The 19,237-nt window shown below is 40.7% G+C and overlaps 1 protein-coding gene across 6 annotated transcripts in view; it reads right to left on the minus strand.

Moving 5' to 3' along the window:
• Window positions 1-19,237, minus strand: part of TEC (tec protein tyrosine kinase) — a 146,813-nt gene that overhangs the window by 78,070 nt on the left and 49,506 nt on the right. For all 6 annotated transcript variants that reach the window (XM_088836326.1, XM_055434686.2, XM_055434682.2 and 3 more), the window contains one exon: window positions 14,818-15,003. In XM_088836326.1, coding sequence (XP_088692452.1) covers window positions 14,818-15,003 — 186 coding nt within the window. The remainder of the gene's footprint in view (window positions 1-14,817; window positions 15,004-19,237) is intronic.

A 19,237-nucleotide genomic window follows, 5' to 3' on the forward strand; every position in this document is an offset into this window, starting at 1 on the left:
TATTTTTGCTTTTGTTGCCTTTTCTTTTGGTGTCAGATTTAAAAAATCATCAAGACCTATGTCAATGAGTTTACCACCTAAGGATTTTTACATCTGAAGTTATCAGGGATAGTGATCTGCAGTTTTCTTTTCTTGCAGCATCCTTGTTTGGTTTTGATACTGGCGTAATTCTGGGGTAGTTCAATACAGCCAAAGTCCTGAAAGAAGTAAACTTCAAACCAAGAATACTTCATTGACAGAGTTATTCAGAATTAAAGGAGAGACCTAGAGTTTTCCAGACAAACAATGCTAAAGGAGTCACCATCACTAAACCAGATGTGTAAGGGCTTCTTTAAACTTGAAAAGAAAGGGCACAAATGAGCAACAAGAAAATATTCGGAAGGATAAATCTGATGGGAAAGGTAAGTATAAAGGTAGTGGTAAATGGAAACCAAAGGAAAACTTGAGCAGCTTTACCTGTGTCATACAAATAGACTTTAAAACAAAGACTGTAATAAAAGGTGAAGAATATGTAATTATCACTACCTAACTATAAAGATGTCAACCCAACAAGAGGATATAGTATTCATAAATAATTATGCACCCGACATAGGAGGACTTAAATATATAAAGCAAATATTAACCAATCCAAAGGGAAAAACCACAATGCAATAACAGCATTATTATAATAACAGGGGACTTTAACACCCCACTTACATTAATGGATAGATCATCCAGACAGAAAATCAATAAGGCGCCATCTGCCTTAAATGATACTTTATATAAGGTGTACTTAACAGATATATACAGAACATTTCATCCAAAAAGCAACAAAATACATGTTCTTCTTCACTGCACATGCAACACTGTCAGTTTCTGTTTGGAGAGATAAAAAAATTTCCAGAATTAAATAGTGGTGGTTGTTGCACAACATTACTAATATACTCAATGCCACTGAATTGTACACTTTAAAATAGTTACAATGGTAACATTTATGTTATGTGTTTTTACCACAATAAGAAAAAAGATGCCATGAAGAGAAGACAAGTCACAAAGCACAAACAAGTATTTCCAAGGCATATACAAATAGTGCGTTTGATTCAGAATACGTATTTTATGTATTCTAAAAGTACATTTTAAAAGGCAGAAAACCTAATAGAAAAAAAAAAGGAGGAAAAAAATCTAAAGGGGCCCTTCAACAGAGTGTAAATGCCAACAGTCAATGAAAACAGGTAGACTTGCTCACCCTTTTTAGTAACCAGGGAAAGATATGTTGGGGGAAAAAAAAGTGTTACCACCACTCCACATTCACCAGAATCTGGCTACCCACAGAGGCAGAGGTGAAGCTGAACAGGGAAGGAAAGTCCAAGTCTGAGCAGGTGGGGGACACTACTGATACATGTTGAATGTTTAATAACTATTTTAAGACTTGAGAATCATATTTAGCCACGAAAAGGACTCCATGACCACATAATCCAACTTCTTCATTTTAGGGTTGAAACTGAGGTATTGCATGGATAACTCACCTCCTCAAGATCACACTGGCTAGCAGAGCCAAAACAACCTCACACCTTCTAACCACCAACTCACACTGCACTGAGCCCCAGTATTTTGATGTGCATGAATGTCAGGGCCAAACTATGTCACTTCCCACTCATAACCCTCCAATATCTTGGTGCTCAGGGCTGGTACACTGGGATGACCCAGAGGGATGGGATGGGGAGGGAGGTGGGAGGGGGGTTCAGGATCAGGAACACATGTACACCCATGGCAGATTCAAGTCAATGTATGGCAAAACCAATACAATATTGTAAAGTTAAATAAATAAATAAATAAATTTTTAAAAAAGAAGAAGAAGAACAAAATTCAGTCTTTTTCAAGGTCGACAACAACCCATGTCCAAACTTGCCCAGGTCACCAGCCACGTCCCCCACCACACTCCACACCCCCCCACCCCCACCAACCCCCCGACCCTGCCAACTCCACTTCAGTCCCTTAGCCTCTCTGCTGTTTCTGGAGCAAAGAAGTACCCCACATCTCCCTTGGGGCCTTACTTCCTGGATTCGCCTGCTGGAACACCCTCCCCTAGGCTTCCATGTGGCTTTCAGGTATTCCTGTTTAGGATTTTAAATACTTTTATTTTTCTTAATATATTTTTAAAAATTATTTTATTCTCATAATTAGATTAAATTTAGTAGAAAATAACCCTTTTATAGCAAGGTTGGTAATAGAAAATTGTGCCCCTATGTAAGTACTTAGAAATAATATAGTATACTGGTTGGTTACAAAACAGATATATAAAAATCAAGAGCTTGATCACATATCAATAGTATCTAACTATAACACATCTTGAAAATTCACCTGTTCACAAGAGTAACTACAACCATAAAATACTCAGGAATATATTTAGTATGAGACTTTTTAAAAACAATGCTAAAACTTTAATTAAAGAAAAATAAATTGAACAAATTTAAGTAGATAAATTACCTTGATCTTGAAAGAAAAACTTTTAAGAACATAAATTATAAATGTGCTTCCTTTACAGTGGAGATGTCTAGGGGTATTTCACTGGCAGATTTCTAGTTATTATCAGATACTAGAACAAATAGTGTCTCACAAGTTCTGCAAAAGCAGATGCAGGTCTTGAGAGGCTTGAGGCTTACACACCTTGGGGAGAAGACTCTTATTTTCAGTACAAAATTATAAATGTGAAAGTGCTAGGGCCCTTCTAGGGGCTTTACAAATCCAATTCTATGGAATTGGAAGGTTCTAATGCTTACTTTTCTTTACCTTCCCAGTCTATCTACCTCTAGTGTTATGAAATATAAAACTGAACAACACAGCATTCATCAAACCAGCACTCTATCATATGCCAGTGGACAAAAGAGACACTTATAGGGCAAACCCAATTAGAGTACCAACAGACGCTCAGAGCTGTCAAAAATGAGAACTACCCCTATCCCAAGGTATGCGTGGTTTCCCAGTAGCAGAGTGGTAAAGAATCCGCCTGCCAATGCAGGAGATCCAAGAGATGCAGGTTCAATCCCTGGGTCAGGAAGGTCCCCTGGAGGAGGAAATGGCAACCCACTCTAGTATTCTTGCCTGGAGAATTCCATAAACAGAGTAGCCTGGCGGGCTACAGTCCAGGGGGGTCACAAAAAGTCAGACATGACTGAGCGCACACACACACACACACACACACACACACACACACACGGTATGCATTTCCCCTAGTGATCAGACTGCACAAATGTAACTAGACTGCAAGGAGCAAAGATCAATTTAAAGAATGAAATCACCTGTGATTAGTGACTTACTAGGAAAATTAAATGGTTATGCTTATTGCAAAAAAAAGTCTATATCTGGGAAAAACCAGATGCAAGAGCAAAAACTCTGAAACACATTTACTAAAAAGACAGAAGCAGGTAGACAGTGCAAGTTACTTATAACAACAACAATCAGTGACACTCAGAATGGCACCTACTGTACGCCAGGAACTGTCCTAATTACTTCGTATACAGGGGGATCCATTTACTCCTGACAAAAACCTATAAGGAAGTACTATTGTTTGCCCCAGTTAAAGGATGAGGAAAATGAGACACAGAGTGATTAAGTAATTTGACTGAGGTCACACAGTTAATAAGTAACAAATGGAGAATTTGAACCCACACCGATCAGGCTCCAGAGTCCATAATCTACTCTCCAACTCACAGAAAAGCAATTAATTCAAAGATGGACCTCAGACCACAACAGAAGTTCTGGACAGTGAAGAAGGAATAGAAAACCACTGATAAGCTTGTTCTAGAACCTCTAGAAACATATTCTCTCATCCAGTAGATATTGCTCTTGTTTCCTACATATATTTTAGTCATAATTCCTATCTTAGAAAGTGATTAAGTGTGATGTCTGAAAGAACTGCTTTATTTAAAAACAAATTTTAAATTCCATATCAGACCTTTAGCATCAAGCTGCTCATTTTTTCCAAGAAAATTCAAGTCTCTACCCTTTTTTTGATGTTGTACAATAATCAGTGCTTCCCTGGTGGGTCAGACGGTAAAGAATCTGCTTGCAATGCAGGAGACCTGGGTTCAATCCCTGGATCGGGAAGATCCCCTGAAGAAGGGAATGGCTACCCACTCAAGTATTCTTGCCTGGAAAATTCCACGGACAGAGGGGCCTGGCAGGCTACCGTCCATGGAGTCGCAAAGAGTTGGAGACAAGTGAGCAACTAACACTTAGTCAGGACTGAGTTAACCTAAAAATCAGCTTACTTAACTACTTAGAAAAAATATTTAACTATTTATCTACTATTTTATAAAGTGCTTAACTTCTTGCAATAGATTTTATGGGTTCTCTTCAGCTGTGATAATGCTCTCTGTTTGTTGGAATAGACTAAGAATGTGAATAAATTCATCTTTAGTTGAGTTACCTGTGAGTTTTCTCTGTGAAGAAACATTTGACCATTCATACTTTGAGATGAGGGCTTCCTGGGTAGCTCAGCTGGTAAAGAATCCACCTACAATGCAGGAGACCCAGTTTGATTCCTGGGTCAGGAAGTTCCCCTGGAGAAGGGATAGGCTACCCACTCCAGTATTCTAAGGCTTCCCTGGTGGCTCAGATGGTAAAGAATCTGCCTGCAATGTGGGAGACCTGGGTTCGATCCCTGGGTTAGGAAGAGCCCCTGGAGGAGGGTATGGCAACCCACTCCAGTATTCTTGACTGGAGAATCCCTATAGACAGAGGAGCCTGGTGGGCTACAGTCCGTGGGATTGCAAAGAGTCAGACACGACTGAGCGACTAAGCACAGCACAGACACTTTGAAATGAACTATTTAAAGTTAAATAAAATGAACTATTTAACCAAACCCATTTTAAAGTTCTGATGAGTTACAACTTCAGTTTCAGTTCAGTTCAGTTCAGTCACTCAGTCGTGTCCGACTCTGCAACCCCATGAATCACAGCACACCAGGCTTCCCTGTCCATCACCAACTCCCGGAGATCACTCAAACTCATATCCATCGAGTTGGTGATGCCATCCAGCCATCTCATTCTCTGTTGTCCCCTTCTCCTCCCGCCCCCAATCACTCCCAGCATCAGAGTCTTTCCCAGTGAGTCAACTCATCACATGAGGTGGCCAAAGTATTGGAGTTTCAGCTTTAGCATCAGTCCTTCCAATGAACACCCAGGATTGATCTCCTTTAGAATGGACTAGTTGGATCTCCTTGCAGTACAAGGGACTCTCAAGAGTCTTCTCCAGCACCACAGTTCAAAAGCATCAATTCTTCGGCAATCAGCTTTCCATTTCTTTCATCTAAGCATTCACAGGAATGTGTTCTTTCTGTGGGTCTCTTTTCTGTCCAATTATAATTTACTGAAATGCATAGGGTTCCCAGCACCTCACAGGGGTGCAGTGAGGAAAAAAGCAAACACAATTCAACATCTGCTAAAAGAACACCCTTGCAAGATCTTATATATAAAGCTACAGAAGGAAAGGAGGAAGGAAATGTATGTATAGAGGCGGTCAGTGAACACACTATTTAAGGAAGTCCCCCTTCACGGGAAGGAGCATAATGTGGTTTAACAGCACGCTAGCCAGAAAGATAAGACATCTTGGTTCACCTCGTCAAATGGGATAGCACTTCGGAGAAGGTACACGACTTAGCTGTTTCTCCTTCAGTGTCTTCACTTTTGAAGTAAATGGGGGAGAAATGGTTATCTACACATATACTTTGTGGAGATGCTATGGAGAACAGAATATTGCAAGTGTGTATGCAAAACCCCTCTATGTTTGTGAAATCTATGCTATGTAAAGTCTAAGAACAGAGGGAAACCCAAGGGCAAGGGAAGTTCAGAGTTCCAGGTAATCCAGCAAAGTATGGGTGAGTGCAAATAACTGTGGCAAACAAGGACAAGAACTCCAGGGGTCAAGAAGTCCCCTTGGAAACAGACTGGACGCAGGATAGGAAAGTCTACCATTATGAACCCAGAAAAGTTGAACTATAGCTTAATCAGATTGTAAGTTTAACAAAACCAGGATCATTCATCTTTCGGTTTCCCCATCCCTAACTTATGGTGTGTGTGCTCAGTCATTTCTGACTCTTTGCAACTCACGGACTATAGCCCGCCAGGTTCCTCTGTCCATGAAATTTTCCAGGCAAGAATACTGGATTTGGGTTGCCATTTCCTTCTCCAAGGAATCTTCCCAACTCAGGGATCAAACCTGTTTTTCCTATGTCTCCTGTGATAGCAGGAGGATTCTTTACCACTAGCACCACTTACATACTCACTAAATCTTTGCTGTACAAATGATGAATAAATGAAAACAAATGAACTGACTTCCACATAACAAATAAGGGTATGGACTCTCTTCTGCCAAGAAATACATACAGATAAAATATCAGTATTTTATCTGCATATTCCTTTAAAATGAGAAAAATTCACATGTTACAATCTCATGAGCAGAGAATTACACCTATCCAGCCATGAAATTAAAAGACGCTTACTCCTTGGAAGGAAAGTTATGACCAACCTAGATAGCATATTAAAAAGCAGAGACATTACTTTGCCAACAAAGGTCCGTCTAGTCAAGGCTATGGTTTTTCCCGTGGTCATGTATGGATGTGAGAGTTGGACTGTGAAGAAGGCTGATCGCTGAAGAATTGATGCTTTTGAACTGTTGGAGAAGACTCTTGAGAGTCCCTTGTACTGCAAGGAGATCCAACCAGTCCACTCTAAAGGAGATTGATCCTGGGTGTTCATTGGAGGGACTGATGCTAAAGCTGAAACTCCAATACTTTGGCCACCTCATGCGACGAGTTGACTCACTGGAAAAGACTCTGATGCTGGGAAAGGTTGGAGGCGGGAGGAGAAGGGGACGACGGAGAATGAGATGGCTGGATGGCATCACCGACTCTGTGGACATGAGTTTGAGTGAACTCCGGGAGTTGGTGATGGACAGGAGGCCTGGCGTGCTGTGATTCATGGGGTCGCAGAGAGTCGGACACGACTGAGCGACTGAACTGAACTGAAACCAATGTGACAACTTGGAAGGAAGATAGAACTTTTCCAAAAGTCTTCTTACACAACTAGCATGATCACAGGGAAACTCCGTTCTCACAATCTATTAAAAATCACTACAGATTTCACTTAAGTCTCACTTATTCATTCAATTTTATTTAACAACTATATTGCACACATTTTGTGCAATTTTTCATTTCAGGTGTTTACCAATGTAGAATCTTCCAAATATTACAGCAGTTCTCTAAGATTAAAAATAAAAAAAAGTAAATGAAGAGCTTTGGTAAAAAAGACTATAACAATGTTTTTAATTATATGAAGTAGCAATTATCAAGGAGAAGGCAATGGCAAGCCACTCCAGTACTCTTGCCTAGAAAATCACATGGACAGAGGAGCCTGGTGGGCTGCAGTCCATGGGGTCGCTACTAGTCAGACACGGCTGAGCAACTTCACTTTCACTTTTCACTTTCACACATTGGAGAAGGAAATGGCAACCCACTCCAGTGTTCTTGCCTGGAGAATCCCAGGGAGGGGGAAGCCTGGTGGGCTGCGGTCTATGGGGTCGCACAGAGTCGGACACGACTGAAGCGACTTAGCAGCAGCAGCAGCAGCAATTATCAAATCATCATGTGATAAGATTTATCTCAGAAGTATAGTATATTCACAAGACCCAAAGGCTAATAATGTCAGGAGTTCTCTTAAGAAAGTGACTTAATTATTGATAATCATTGAATAACCCAGGTGTTTCTAAGCACCCTTCAATAGGTGATTCTCTACATGTACCTGACCAGCACAGACAAGCGGTGAAACCATGTTCTAAATGGGTTTAGAAACAATTCAAAATGTAGTTTCACTTTCTCAAATGGACATGTGATTTCTTCTGACAGTTCATACTCTGGTTGTTTACAATAATGTTCATATTTTAGTTTGGGAGAAAGGTTAATACTAATAAATACTAAATCAAAACATAATTTTGATTCTAAATCTAAATAATGCATCTCCTCAACAACTAAAATGGAACAAACAGCATCAGAAATAACCATTACAATATCTTTAAAGATCTTTTTGCTTACTTGAAATATTAACTGATCATCACTATTGTAATTACTACCAACAAAAACTTTTTTGAGCACCGAATGGGTACGAGATATTGTGTGATATGTTGAAATTAGAAGGCAATAACCACTTCCCTCAAAGAGGTAATCATGTAGTTAGAGATTTTAAAGAGGTAATACATATAAATTTAACAGTAATCCTGAAAGGGCTGGCATTACAACCAGCTAAGGGAGGGGGAGGTTGTGAGCTGGAAGAGTTGTAAATCAACTATACTTCAATTTTAAAAAATAATAAAAAAAAATTTAAAGTTTTTTTTTAAAGAGAACTTGAGATGGGACTTGGATAAACATAAGGAGAACTATTAGTTACAGCAAGGGCAAAGCTTCAAAGGTAGAAAAATGACAAGAATTTTTAGGCAAAGGGGTCTGAATAATCACTAGATGGGAGTCCGTTCTGTGAATGACCATATTATTGAAACTGTAAAAGTGCCCTCAGCTACTTGGGCAACCCAAACACATCCTTTTCAGAACAAAGGCAGTGCAGTCAGATCTGATTTTGGCCCAAGTTTAACAATCAGCTTACTGGGTGATCTGGAGCAAATCATCTCCTTATGTTCAGTTTCTGCAAGTGAAAAATTTGAAGATTATTCTTTAATGTCCCTTCAAACTCTAAAATTGTATGATTCTTCTTCATTACTAACAAATAAGCAATCCCCATGGATGGTAATTATCAGTATACAAATCTATACAGGTCTAGAACAGTACAGTTCCACAGACACACCAAGTCCTCTTCTACCCCAGGGCCTTTACACGTGATGTTCCTACCACATGAATGGGCTCTTTCTGCCCAACACTGCTCATACTCCAACCCATGGCCAAGCAGACACCTTTCCTAATCTTTCCCCAGTCTCCATCTTACCCTTCGCCAAAAATCTATATAGTCTACACTTTTACCACCAATGCTTCCTCTAGAGTGGAGTGTTAGTCGCTCAGTCATGTCCAGCTCTTTGCGAATCCATGGACTGTAGCCTGCCAGGCTCCTCTGCCCATGGAATTCTCCAGGCAAGAATACTGAAATGGGCTGCCATTTCCTTCTCCAGAGGATCTTCCTGACCCAGGGATCAAACCCAGGTCTCCTGCAGTACAGGCAGATTCTTTACCATCTGAGCTACTGGGAAGTCCATGCTTCCTTTACTCATATAATTTGGCCTCTTTTCTAATTGTCCTTCAGGATAAGTGATATCATATCTATCCTCATCAACAAACAATAGAAACTACTAATTACAGAACTAGCTTCCATGATTTGTAAGTATCCCTAGACCAGCAGCTCATGATGCAGTGAGCAAAACTCATCTTACAAAAACCATGATGTCAAATACAGTTCTTTAAAAAAAAAAAAGAAGTAAAGAAGGGGACTGTCTACAACTTATTCTCCAATGGTTCAGAAAACATGCATAGGAAGAGAAAGAGACCAAGTAACAGTCCAACAGAACGACAGAGCAAATGGGGCAACCTCAGGCAATTTGTGAATCTTAGTAGTTTATTTGAGAGTTCCGTGTACTAGTCCTGCAAATTTTCTGTAAGTTTGAAACTATAGCAAAATAAAAGGTTATAAAAATACTTTAGGAGAGTGGATAGAACAAATGGTGTTCTCCCCTCTTTTGTCTTAAATACGTTTCTGCTTCCTAGAGAAAAAAAAAAAAACAGTGAACACTGTTCAATGAAAATAGATAAGTTGACAAATTAAGAGGGTAAATCAGACCCTAGGACTTCAGACCTACATCGTGGCTGTTCTAAGTGATGAAGAAGGTCAGAGCCAGGACAGTAGAATAAGAACACGAACAACAAATCAAGAGTAGGAGAAGAAGAGATAGAGAGGAAATTAAGACACAAGACAGGAAGCTGATACAACCTTATTTCAGAAACAAGGAAACTCAACTGCCAGTGAGAAAGTGAGTTTTCATGGGATCATAGAGTTGAGAATTTTCACAGCCAAAAAAATCCACCAGTACACTAGTCACTGTACTGTTTATGGAGTATTTAGAGCTGTCTCACTTTTTATAAGCTGGTGAATTGTCAGGAAACCTCTAAAGCCTGATACCAATGCTCCCAATTGTCCTGAAGTAAAAGAAACTATATCTTCCACCCCATGCTCACCCCCCAGAATCCTAGAAAGTGCTAGAAGGTATAAATCTTCAGGTAGCAATAAGAAGGATTCTATAAACTTATATTTTCCCCTAGGAGTCCAACGAGTCAAGACATACAACTTAGGGAGAAATAACCAATAATCTCAGAAGTTTACAAGCTCTTATGCCTGCATTACTCGAGTCTCCAGGTTCCCAGAGACAGTCAAGCAAACAACAATATGACCCAGAAGACCTTATAGAAATATGGGAGATGGCCCAGGATATTCAAGAGACTCGTGCCATCATTTTGTAACTTCCTCCACCATCCAGACAGTTAATCTGGGTAAAAGGTTAAATTTTCAATCATCTCATCACATAGAATGTTTAAATACAAAGTGATAAAATGATTAGGGAGGCATTACAGAAAGAGCACTGAACTTACAGTTAGAATACTAAGACTCTAATCCTGACTCTTATACTTACTAGCAGCATGATAACCTTTTTGGTTGTCCATGATGTCTGCATAGGATAAACCTGCATGGGAAGCCCTGCCTTCTTTGAAGGGTTGAGGTCTCCCCAAGTCTCCTCTGAACCAACCAGCCATCCAACTGGGTACTGAGGACTCAACTCTCCACTAAACTTCCAGAAATACAAAAATAGGAAAGCTTTGAACCCTGCCCTCAAAGAGCTTGAAATCCAATGGGGGAACAGATATGTAAACAAAGTCAAGCAACAAAGATGTCCCAATAAAAATATGGGACAGGACACAGAGGGCTGATGGGGGCTGGTGAGTCCACCACTGGTGTGAGGATTACAGAAAAGGCTTCAGAGAAGGTAGGGACTGAACTCAGTCAGAAAAGATGAGCAAGTGTTGACTAGGCCTCTCACCATATTTTTGATGGATAAAATGTGGATAGATAGATCCTGGCAGGTACGTGGAAGAATATATCACTCCAAGTTGATTGAACAATACTAAGAGAAGTACAATGTGAAAGAGTACAGGTAGAAGACAGAGCTGGAGATGCAGGAAAGACAGAGGGAAGACCAGGAAAAATGGCATCAAGTACCTTGTATCCCAGTCTAAGGAGTTTTAACTTAATCCTTGAGTAGACGCAAAGCTATAGGTTTTAAATATCCTTCTGAAGTCTGTATAGTTAAAAGATGAAGATTCAAAAGTAGAATCAACTAGGGCAGTGATCCACCAAAAGAATGAAAGTGGGAGCTGGAATAGATTTTGATGAAACAAAGGAGAATTCATGAGACTTGGTAACAGACTGGATGTGTGTTGGGTTGAACAGTCACGGCAAAGGAGTTAAGGGTGTAAAGAGACAATATATATGAAAGTAATTTCTAAATTACAGTAACAATTGAAAACATTGTTTTATAAAGTCTAGGTAGATAGTGGCAGAATCAGACAGAAGCCTTAGTTTTGTCTGATGTTAATTTTCTTCTACCACAAAGAAACTTTTTTAAAAAATTGTAACTGAAAGTAAGAAATAAAAATTTCCTCAAAACTCTTAAAATAAAAATTTATCTATACTACAGAGAGATTTAATAGATTTTTTACTTAATTTTCCCTGGAGTATCAAGGTTGTTTCAAAGATAGGCTTTGAATAAATCGCCCTGTAATTCATCAGTATTTGACCTTGTGTAAGTTTTTATATGTACAAGTCTCGTGTTGCTCATTTTTGAAATGGGAATCCTAATATGATGTAATATGCTATTCTTTTGAGGAATAAAGAAAATAATGCATGTACTTATTAGCACAGTAGAACAGTACCTGGCTGTATTTGATACTCAATAATTTGTGCCATAACTACTACAAATGTGTGGGAAAGAGTTAACCTAACAGGTCTATGAGGCTGAAAAAGGTCTGCTTACAAGGTTGGTCCTCGGCTGGCATCTGGGAACTTGGACTTTGGGAGGGGGAGAGCACTAACATTCCCAGTGCTGATAAGAATAGCTCACTGGGTCTAAACTGTTTGTACAGACAACCTGGTTTACGCTGAACACCTGCTTTCTTTCTGGAGTCTGGAATTTTGGTACATGCTCTGACAGAGGGTGCCTATAGGACCAGCCCCAGTGAAAACCTTCAGCACTGAGTCTCCACCGAGACTCTCAGTGAGAAAACATTTCACAGCTGTCACAACCGGTAGCTGAAGGAATCATACACCCGCTTTGTGACTCTACTGAGAAAGAACTCCTGCAAGCTTGTGCCTGGTTTCTCCAGACCGGCCCATGCACCTTTTGCCTTGCTCATTTTGCTCTGTCTCCCTTTCACTGAAAGCAATCACAGTGGTGAGTTCAACTCTATACTGAGTCCCATGAATTCTACTGAATCATTGAACCTAGGGATGGCCTTGGGGATCCCCAACACAACCAGTCTCCCTGTTCCTCAACCTCATAAACTACTGGCCAGTTTTCAAACCAGAGCAGTATTACAGACAACAAACCGACCAAATTGATAATTTCAAAGCTGAATTATAAAACTTCCTGATTTCTCAAGTCACAGTAGTTGCAGGTTTACATACAACTTGAAATTTCTGTATTCAAACATCTCATCGAATAGAAATCCCACCATTCTGTTTTCTATTATTTAATAGGTCATTTTTCTGATTAAACTCCAGCCCTATTATTCCCTAGATTCCATCTCAAAACCAAGTGGAGGCTCCAGCAGAATATTAGGTGGTCTGACCTATGTGATTAGTTCCCTAATCAGAAAGCAAGATCACAGGGTCCTCTGTTCGGTGTTATTACAAGAGCAAACAATATAAGCTGTCAGCCCACCAGGCTCCTCTGTCCGTGGGTTTTTCCAGGCAAGGTAATTCCCTGTGCTATACAGTAAATCGATGATAAGTGTCAGGCTGGGCTTTTTTTACATGTTGTGACAACTTCCTCATTCTGTCCTTTCTGGTTCTCATGGTGGCTGAAGCTGCTTTCAGGAAAGACAGCGGGTCAGGTTGTCAAACAAGAGGGTTTCCACTGTTCTCTTTATTCTCCCTAAGCTAAAGCAATGAGGGCCTTTTTAACTTTGTATCATCTTTGTATTATCATTTATCATCTTCAAAGTGACTTAACAATTGCAAAGAATTTCAACTGCAACGGTACATATCTCTAAGCAGGTAAGGTAGGTTTCTGAGGCTTTCTCGGTTAGTAAAGGACCTCACTTTCCCATGTTGACTGTAATATTTCTATTCTTTTCTTATTATACTATTCAAATTATAACAGATCATTATCATACAGCAAAAATGTATTAATGTTTCCCTTAAAATTTATTCCGGATTTTAAAATAATTCATATTTCTAGTCTTTTCTGAAACTCTTTTGGAATCCTGAATTTTTCAGATTTAATACATATATTATACCTCATATACCACACATAACACTCCCAGCAAGAACTAGGACAGCCCCACGCAATTAAACACATGATTATTACCACATATACCCATATCCGCTAAGAAAAAGACTAAAAATAGCTTCATCTAAGATCAGGTTTTACAACCGAGTTTTTGAAGTTTGAGTCTTCGGCATTATGGGGATTTAGGAAGGTGGATAAAAGGCTGAATTATATGAACCTGCAGAATTCCACAGGTCACAGTGACAAGCCACAACAGAAATTAACAGAATTAAGGACCATCAATGAAAAGCAATGTGATTCTGTCTGTACTGGGGGAACCAAAACACAGAAATCAGTGGGAGAAATTAGTGGAAGGAAAACAAAACAAAAAATAAAAAGAAGCAAATCCATTTCTGAGGAAGGTACTCCAGGAAAAAAGTAGAATAAAATAAAATAAAACATCAATATCACCAACAATCTACTAGTAAACAACTAGACAATGGCATGTGGTAAACAAGGGCAACTCAGTCTCTCCAGCCATCCCCTGGGACCCGAGAAAATGTCTAAAAGGGAGGAACATGGCTGGACCTGCAGTACTGGATGATGCGTCCCCAATACGGCAGGAAGAAAAAGGTGGGTCAGAGGCTACTCTACACTCACACACCTCATCGAATGGTAGAATCAGAGGACAAACCAATTTAAGAGCCAGGAGCTGGATGACAACATGAACCCCATGCCAGCTGCTCACCGACCAGGTTCTTAGTGAGCCACTGTTCCCTGCTCCCATCGAAGGAACTTTGTACTAGCTGCTCAGCACAAAAAAAGTTGAACAGTTTTGCTGTCAGTCAACTTCACCAAATCACTAACGAGTTTTAAGTGACTGAGTAATGGAGAAACATTCATATAGAGTGATGGACAGAGACACAGTTTGTATGTGCTAATAAAGAAGACTTTGATACATAATATGAGTTTATGGGAAATAGTCATTTACAAAACACACCTAATGAATTCCACAAGGATCTAAAACTGATGCAGGAATTTGTTTTCTCTAACAGATTAATTCAGTAGGCCAACATAAAATGTATACCCATGTATACTAAACCCATAATTTAACAGACGTGTGAAAATGTCCATCCATATTCTAAACTATCTTTCAAATCATTAGCTTAACTTAATTAGCTAACAAATCATTAGCTTAACTTCATTAACCTAAAGCTTATTCCATAAGATTTGGAAGGTGTGAAGAATGTCAGTGTCAAAAGGTAGTATCAACATAGAAAGCAGCAAATTTTGATTGTCTCCTACCTCTGGGCGACCCTCGTAGTAGGTCAACATGGACTTTGTGAGCACAAAAAGTCTCTCTTTGTAGTTTAAGGGTGACGTCTTCTTTTTCTGCTGTGACCGTTTAATAAGAATCTCTTCCAGAATAGTGTTAAAATTCATCTCGATCTTCTGATCACTGTTTCTCCTGCCATTGAAGATCCCAGTGTTCTAAAGTAAGAAAATAAACAGTTGAAATAAAATGCGACATGTTAATTATCCAAGGATGCCTGTCATTCCAAATTACAAAAACAGATTTTACTCTGACAGCTGGAGCTGAGGAATGTTACTCTATGCACCCGGACTGAAAGTGCCCAGGGCATGAAAGCTCATCCTCCTCTTCTTCCCTAGCCCCATCCTGTTCCTCCGTTACGTTCCATCGCTCAGTCGTGTCCGACTCTTTGTGACCCCATGGACTGTAGCCTACCAGGCTTCTCCGTCCATGGGATTCTCCAGGCAAGAATACTGGAGTGGGTTACCGTTTCCTTCTCCAGGGTATCTTCCCGACCCAGGGATCGAACCCGGGTCTCCCGCATTGGAGGCAGATGCTTTTAACCTCTGAGCCACCAGGGAAGCCCCTAGGATTTCATAAGAAAACCTAATCAGAATTGCCATGATGATCCACTCCTTTGTCCCTCCCTGCCAATCCCTTGGTTTGCTGGCACACTCTACTGCTATTTGATTGCAGAGAAACAATATCTCAGATGGAAAAGTACATTTCATCACCTGTGTGGCTGGTTTAGGCTGGTATTTAAACTGCCTCAGGATCTTGGTACACAAATAGACAAGCACATAGGCATGGCAGACTTGTGAACAAAATGAATTACCACAGTGGTGGATGGCATTCAATCTCCAGTTGTAACAAGCATGTAATCTTGATAAGCAACCTCACCACCAGAACTATAAGGATGCTCTCTGATACCTACACTACCATGCTCCACATTCTCTTCCCTGTGGCTCCTATCTCAATCACAAGAGAAAACGATTCCCACCCAGTTACAGCTTATGCTACTCAGCTACCCTACCCTACACGGCTGCCCCTCAAGGCAGAGCTCATCTGTATGAGGTCCTCAGTCCTGTATTTGGAGCCCCCACACGTAGACTGTCCATGCCCAGGCTAATAAGCCTTCCAAAATCCAATAACATTTCACTTTCTGAAAACCAAAGACACTCAGAAAAGGCCTGGACGTTTTTATCTGAGACAAGTTGAAAGGACAACAGCCCTTTCTTTCCTTCCTTCCACCACACCCTGACAAGAATTTATTGTGTATCAAATTATAGAGGCAGGGACTTCCCTGGTGGTCCAGTGGCTAAGACTCTGGGCTCACAATACTGGAGGCCTGGGTTCGACACCTGGTCAAGGAACTAGATTCCACATGCAGCAACTAAAGATCCTGTATGCCACAATTAAGACCTGACACAATTAAATAAATTAATAAAACATTTTTTAAAAATCAGAGAGGCAACAAGAGTCATGTGAAGAGAATAAGAGGTTATCAGAGAGCACAACTGGGAACTTGCCACTGAGTTTAGCAGTGAGAAATTTACAAACTTTTCGGCCAACCCAACAACAACCTCAGCCAACCTGATACCACCACCCAAGCTGACACCCTGGCAACTCCCTTGTAATTCCCTACTACTGATCTTTCATTATCCAATCAGGCCCTCTGTTTTCTGTAAAGTTACTTTACAACAGCTTAACCTCTGAACATCAGTTTCTTTCATTCATAAAATATGGAGCTAAATATCACAAGGTTACTGTGAGGTTTAATGAGATGTGAGAGAGAACTTACTTATTATGAAACACTGTACAAATGTTTATTATTGTTATTTTTTAATTCCAATGTTCTTTTTCTAGCTTAAAGAATTATCATCTGGGCCATGACAACAGCTTTCCAACTGGTCTTCCTTTCACCCCAGCTCCTGCCTCATTTTATTCAAACTACATGTCCTTTATTTCCATTGGCTCAGCCTTCAAAGACACCACTATCATCATGCCATTATTCCCACTGGCTCAGCCTCCAAAGACATCACTGTCATCACGCCACATTCATTCACTGGAAATCCTCCATGCCTCCCCAAAGTCCTTCTCATCACCTGCAGGATAAAGTAAACATTCTTTAGCCAAAACACTAGACGTGGTCCACAATTTAGCTGCAACCTAACATCCAACCTTTACTTTTACTGCTCTCCAAACACTCCACTGGAGAAGGCAATGGCACCTCACTCCAGTACTCTTGGCTGAAAAATCCCATGGACGGAGGAGCCTGTTAGGCTGCAGTCCATGGGGTCACTAAAAGTCAGACACGACTGAGTGACTTCACTCTCACTTTTCACTTTCATGCATTGGAGAAAGAAATGGCAACCCACTCCAGTGTTCTTGCCTGGAGAATTCCAGGGAAGCGGGAGCCTGGTGGGCTGCCATCTATGGGATCCACAGAGTCGGACAAGACTGACATGACTTAGCAGCAGCAGCAGCAAACAATCCACATCCCAGTCAAAATAGTCAGCATTCATTCCCTGGCCTAGAGAACCCCCTCTCTCCACCTATGAAAACTACTAGCTCAAAACTCACCTCCCTGATGAAGCCTTTCCTGATGATCCCAATTAATTAAAAACTATCTGGTTCCTGGGCCCATGATCTCTGTATCACCCATCACAGAGTTCATTGTTGCCTTCTAAATTGATATTCTAACTCTCACCTAGATTTTAAGCTCCTGGAGTAACAATTCTCAACTTTAAGTGCACATCAGAATCACACAGGGAAGTTTTTTTCAGAATTCAGGCATCCTGAACCCATACCTCAGTTCAGTTCAGTTCAGTTCAGTCGCTCAGTCGCGACCCCATGAATCACAGCACGCCAGGCCTCCCTGTCCATCACCAACTCCCGGAGTACACTCAAACTCATGTCCACAGAGTCAGTGATGCCATCCAGCCATCTCATTCTCTGTCGTCCCCTTCTCCTCCCGCCCCCAACCTTTCCCAGCATCAGAGTCTTTTCCAGTGAGTCAACTCGTCTCATGAGGTGGCCAAAGTATTGGAGTTTCAGCTTTAGCATCAGTCCCTCCAATGAACATCCAGGATTGATCTCCTTTAGAATGGACTGGTTGGATCTCCTTGCAGTATAAGGGACTCTCAAGAGTCTTCTCCAACACCACAGTTCAAAAGCATCGATTCTTCGGCGATCAGCTTTCTTCACAGTCCAACTCTCACATCCATACATGACCACGGGAAAAACCATTGCCTTGACTAGACGGACCTTGGTCGGCAAAGTAATGTCTCTGCTTTTTAATATACTATCAAGGTTGGTCATAACTTTCCTTCCAAGGAGCAAGCGTCTTTTAATTTCATGGCTGCAATCAGCATCTGCAGTGATTTTGGAGCCCAAAAAAACAAAGTCTGACACTGTTTCCACTGTTTTTCCATCTATTTCCCATGAAGTGATGGGACCAGATGCCATGATCTTTGTTTTCTGAATGTTGAGCTTCAAGCCAACCTTTTCACTCTCCTCTTTCACTTTCATCAAGAGGCTTTTGAGTTCCTCTTCACTTTCTGCCATAACCCATACCTAGATACTCTGAATTGGTCTGGGGTGGGGTCCAGAGCATCATGATTTAATGTGCAGATAGATTTGAGAGCCACTATCTTAAATGAAGAGAAACTGGGCTCTGACATGAACTCTTTATACCACTCTTAGTGCCTCTCAATAAGCGGTGGATAACAGGTCTAATTGACCCATTATCCTAAGCTGAGAAGTAGAGAAAAAAGCTCTTGTTCCTTGGCATCTAAGTTGGTCCTCCTTATTTTAAACTAAAAATTTGGTACTGACCCAGCAAGCCCACTACACAGCAAATACCCTGAGAAAACAATAATCGAAAAAGACACATGTACCCCAATGTGCAGAGCAGCACTATTTAAAATAGCCAGAACATGGAAGCAACCTACATGCTCATCAACAGGTGAACGGATAAAGAAGATGTGGCACACATATACAATGTGATATCAAACATAAAAAAGAACAAATCTGAGTCAGGTCCAGTGAGGTGAATGAACCTAGAACCTGTTACACAGAGTGAAGTAGGTCAGAAAGAGAAAAATACAGTATATTAATGCATATATATGGAATCTTAAAAAAATGGTATTGACAAGCCTATTTGCAGGGGAGGAATGGAGACACAGATGTAGAAAATGGACTTGTGGACACAGTGGGGGCGGAAGCCGCCGCCGCCACCGCTAATTCACTTCAGTCGTGTCTGACTCTGTGCGACCCCATAGACGGCAGCCCACCAGGCTCCCCCGTCCCTGGGATTCTCCAGGCAAGAACACTGGAGTGGGTTGCCATTTCCTTCTCCAATGCATGAAAGGAAAAATGAAAGTGAAGTCGCTCAGTTGTGTCCGACTCCCA

This window comes from Moschus berezovskii, chromosome 5 (assembly GCF_049115385.1).
Source record: "Moschus berezovskii isolate FMDL1 chromosome 5, NW_MosBer_1.0, whole genome shotgun sequence".
Classification (NCBI taxonomy): Eukaryota; Metazoa; Chordata; class Mammalia; order Artiodactyla; family Moschidae; genus Moschus; species Moschus berezovskii.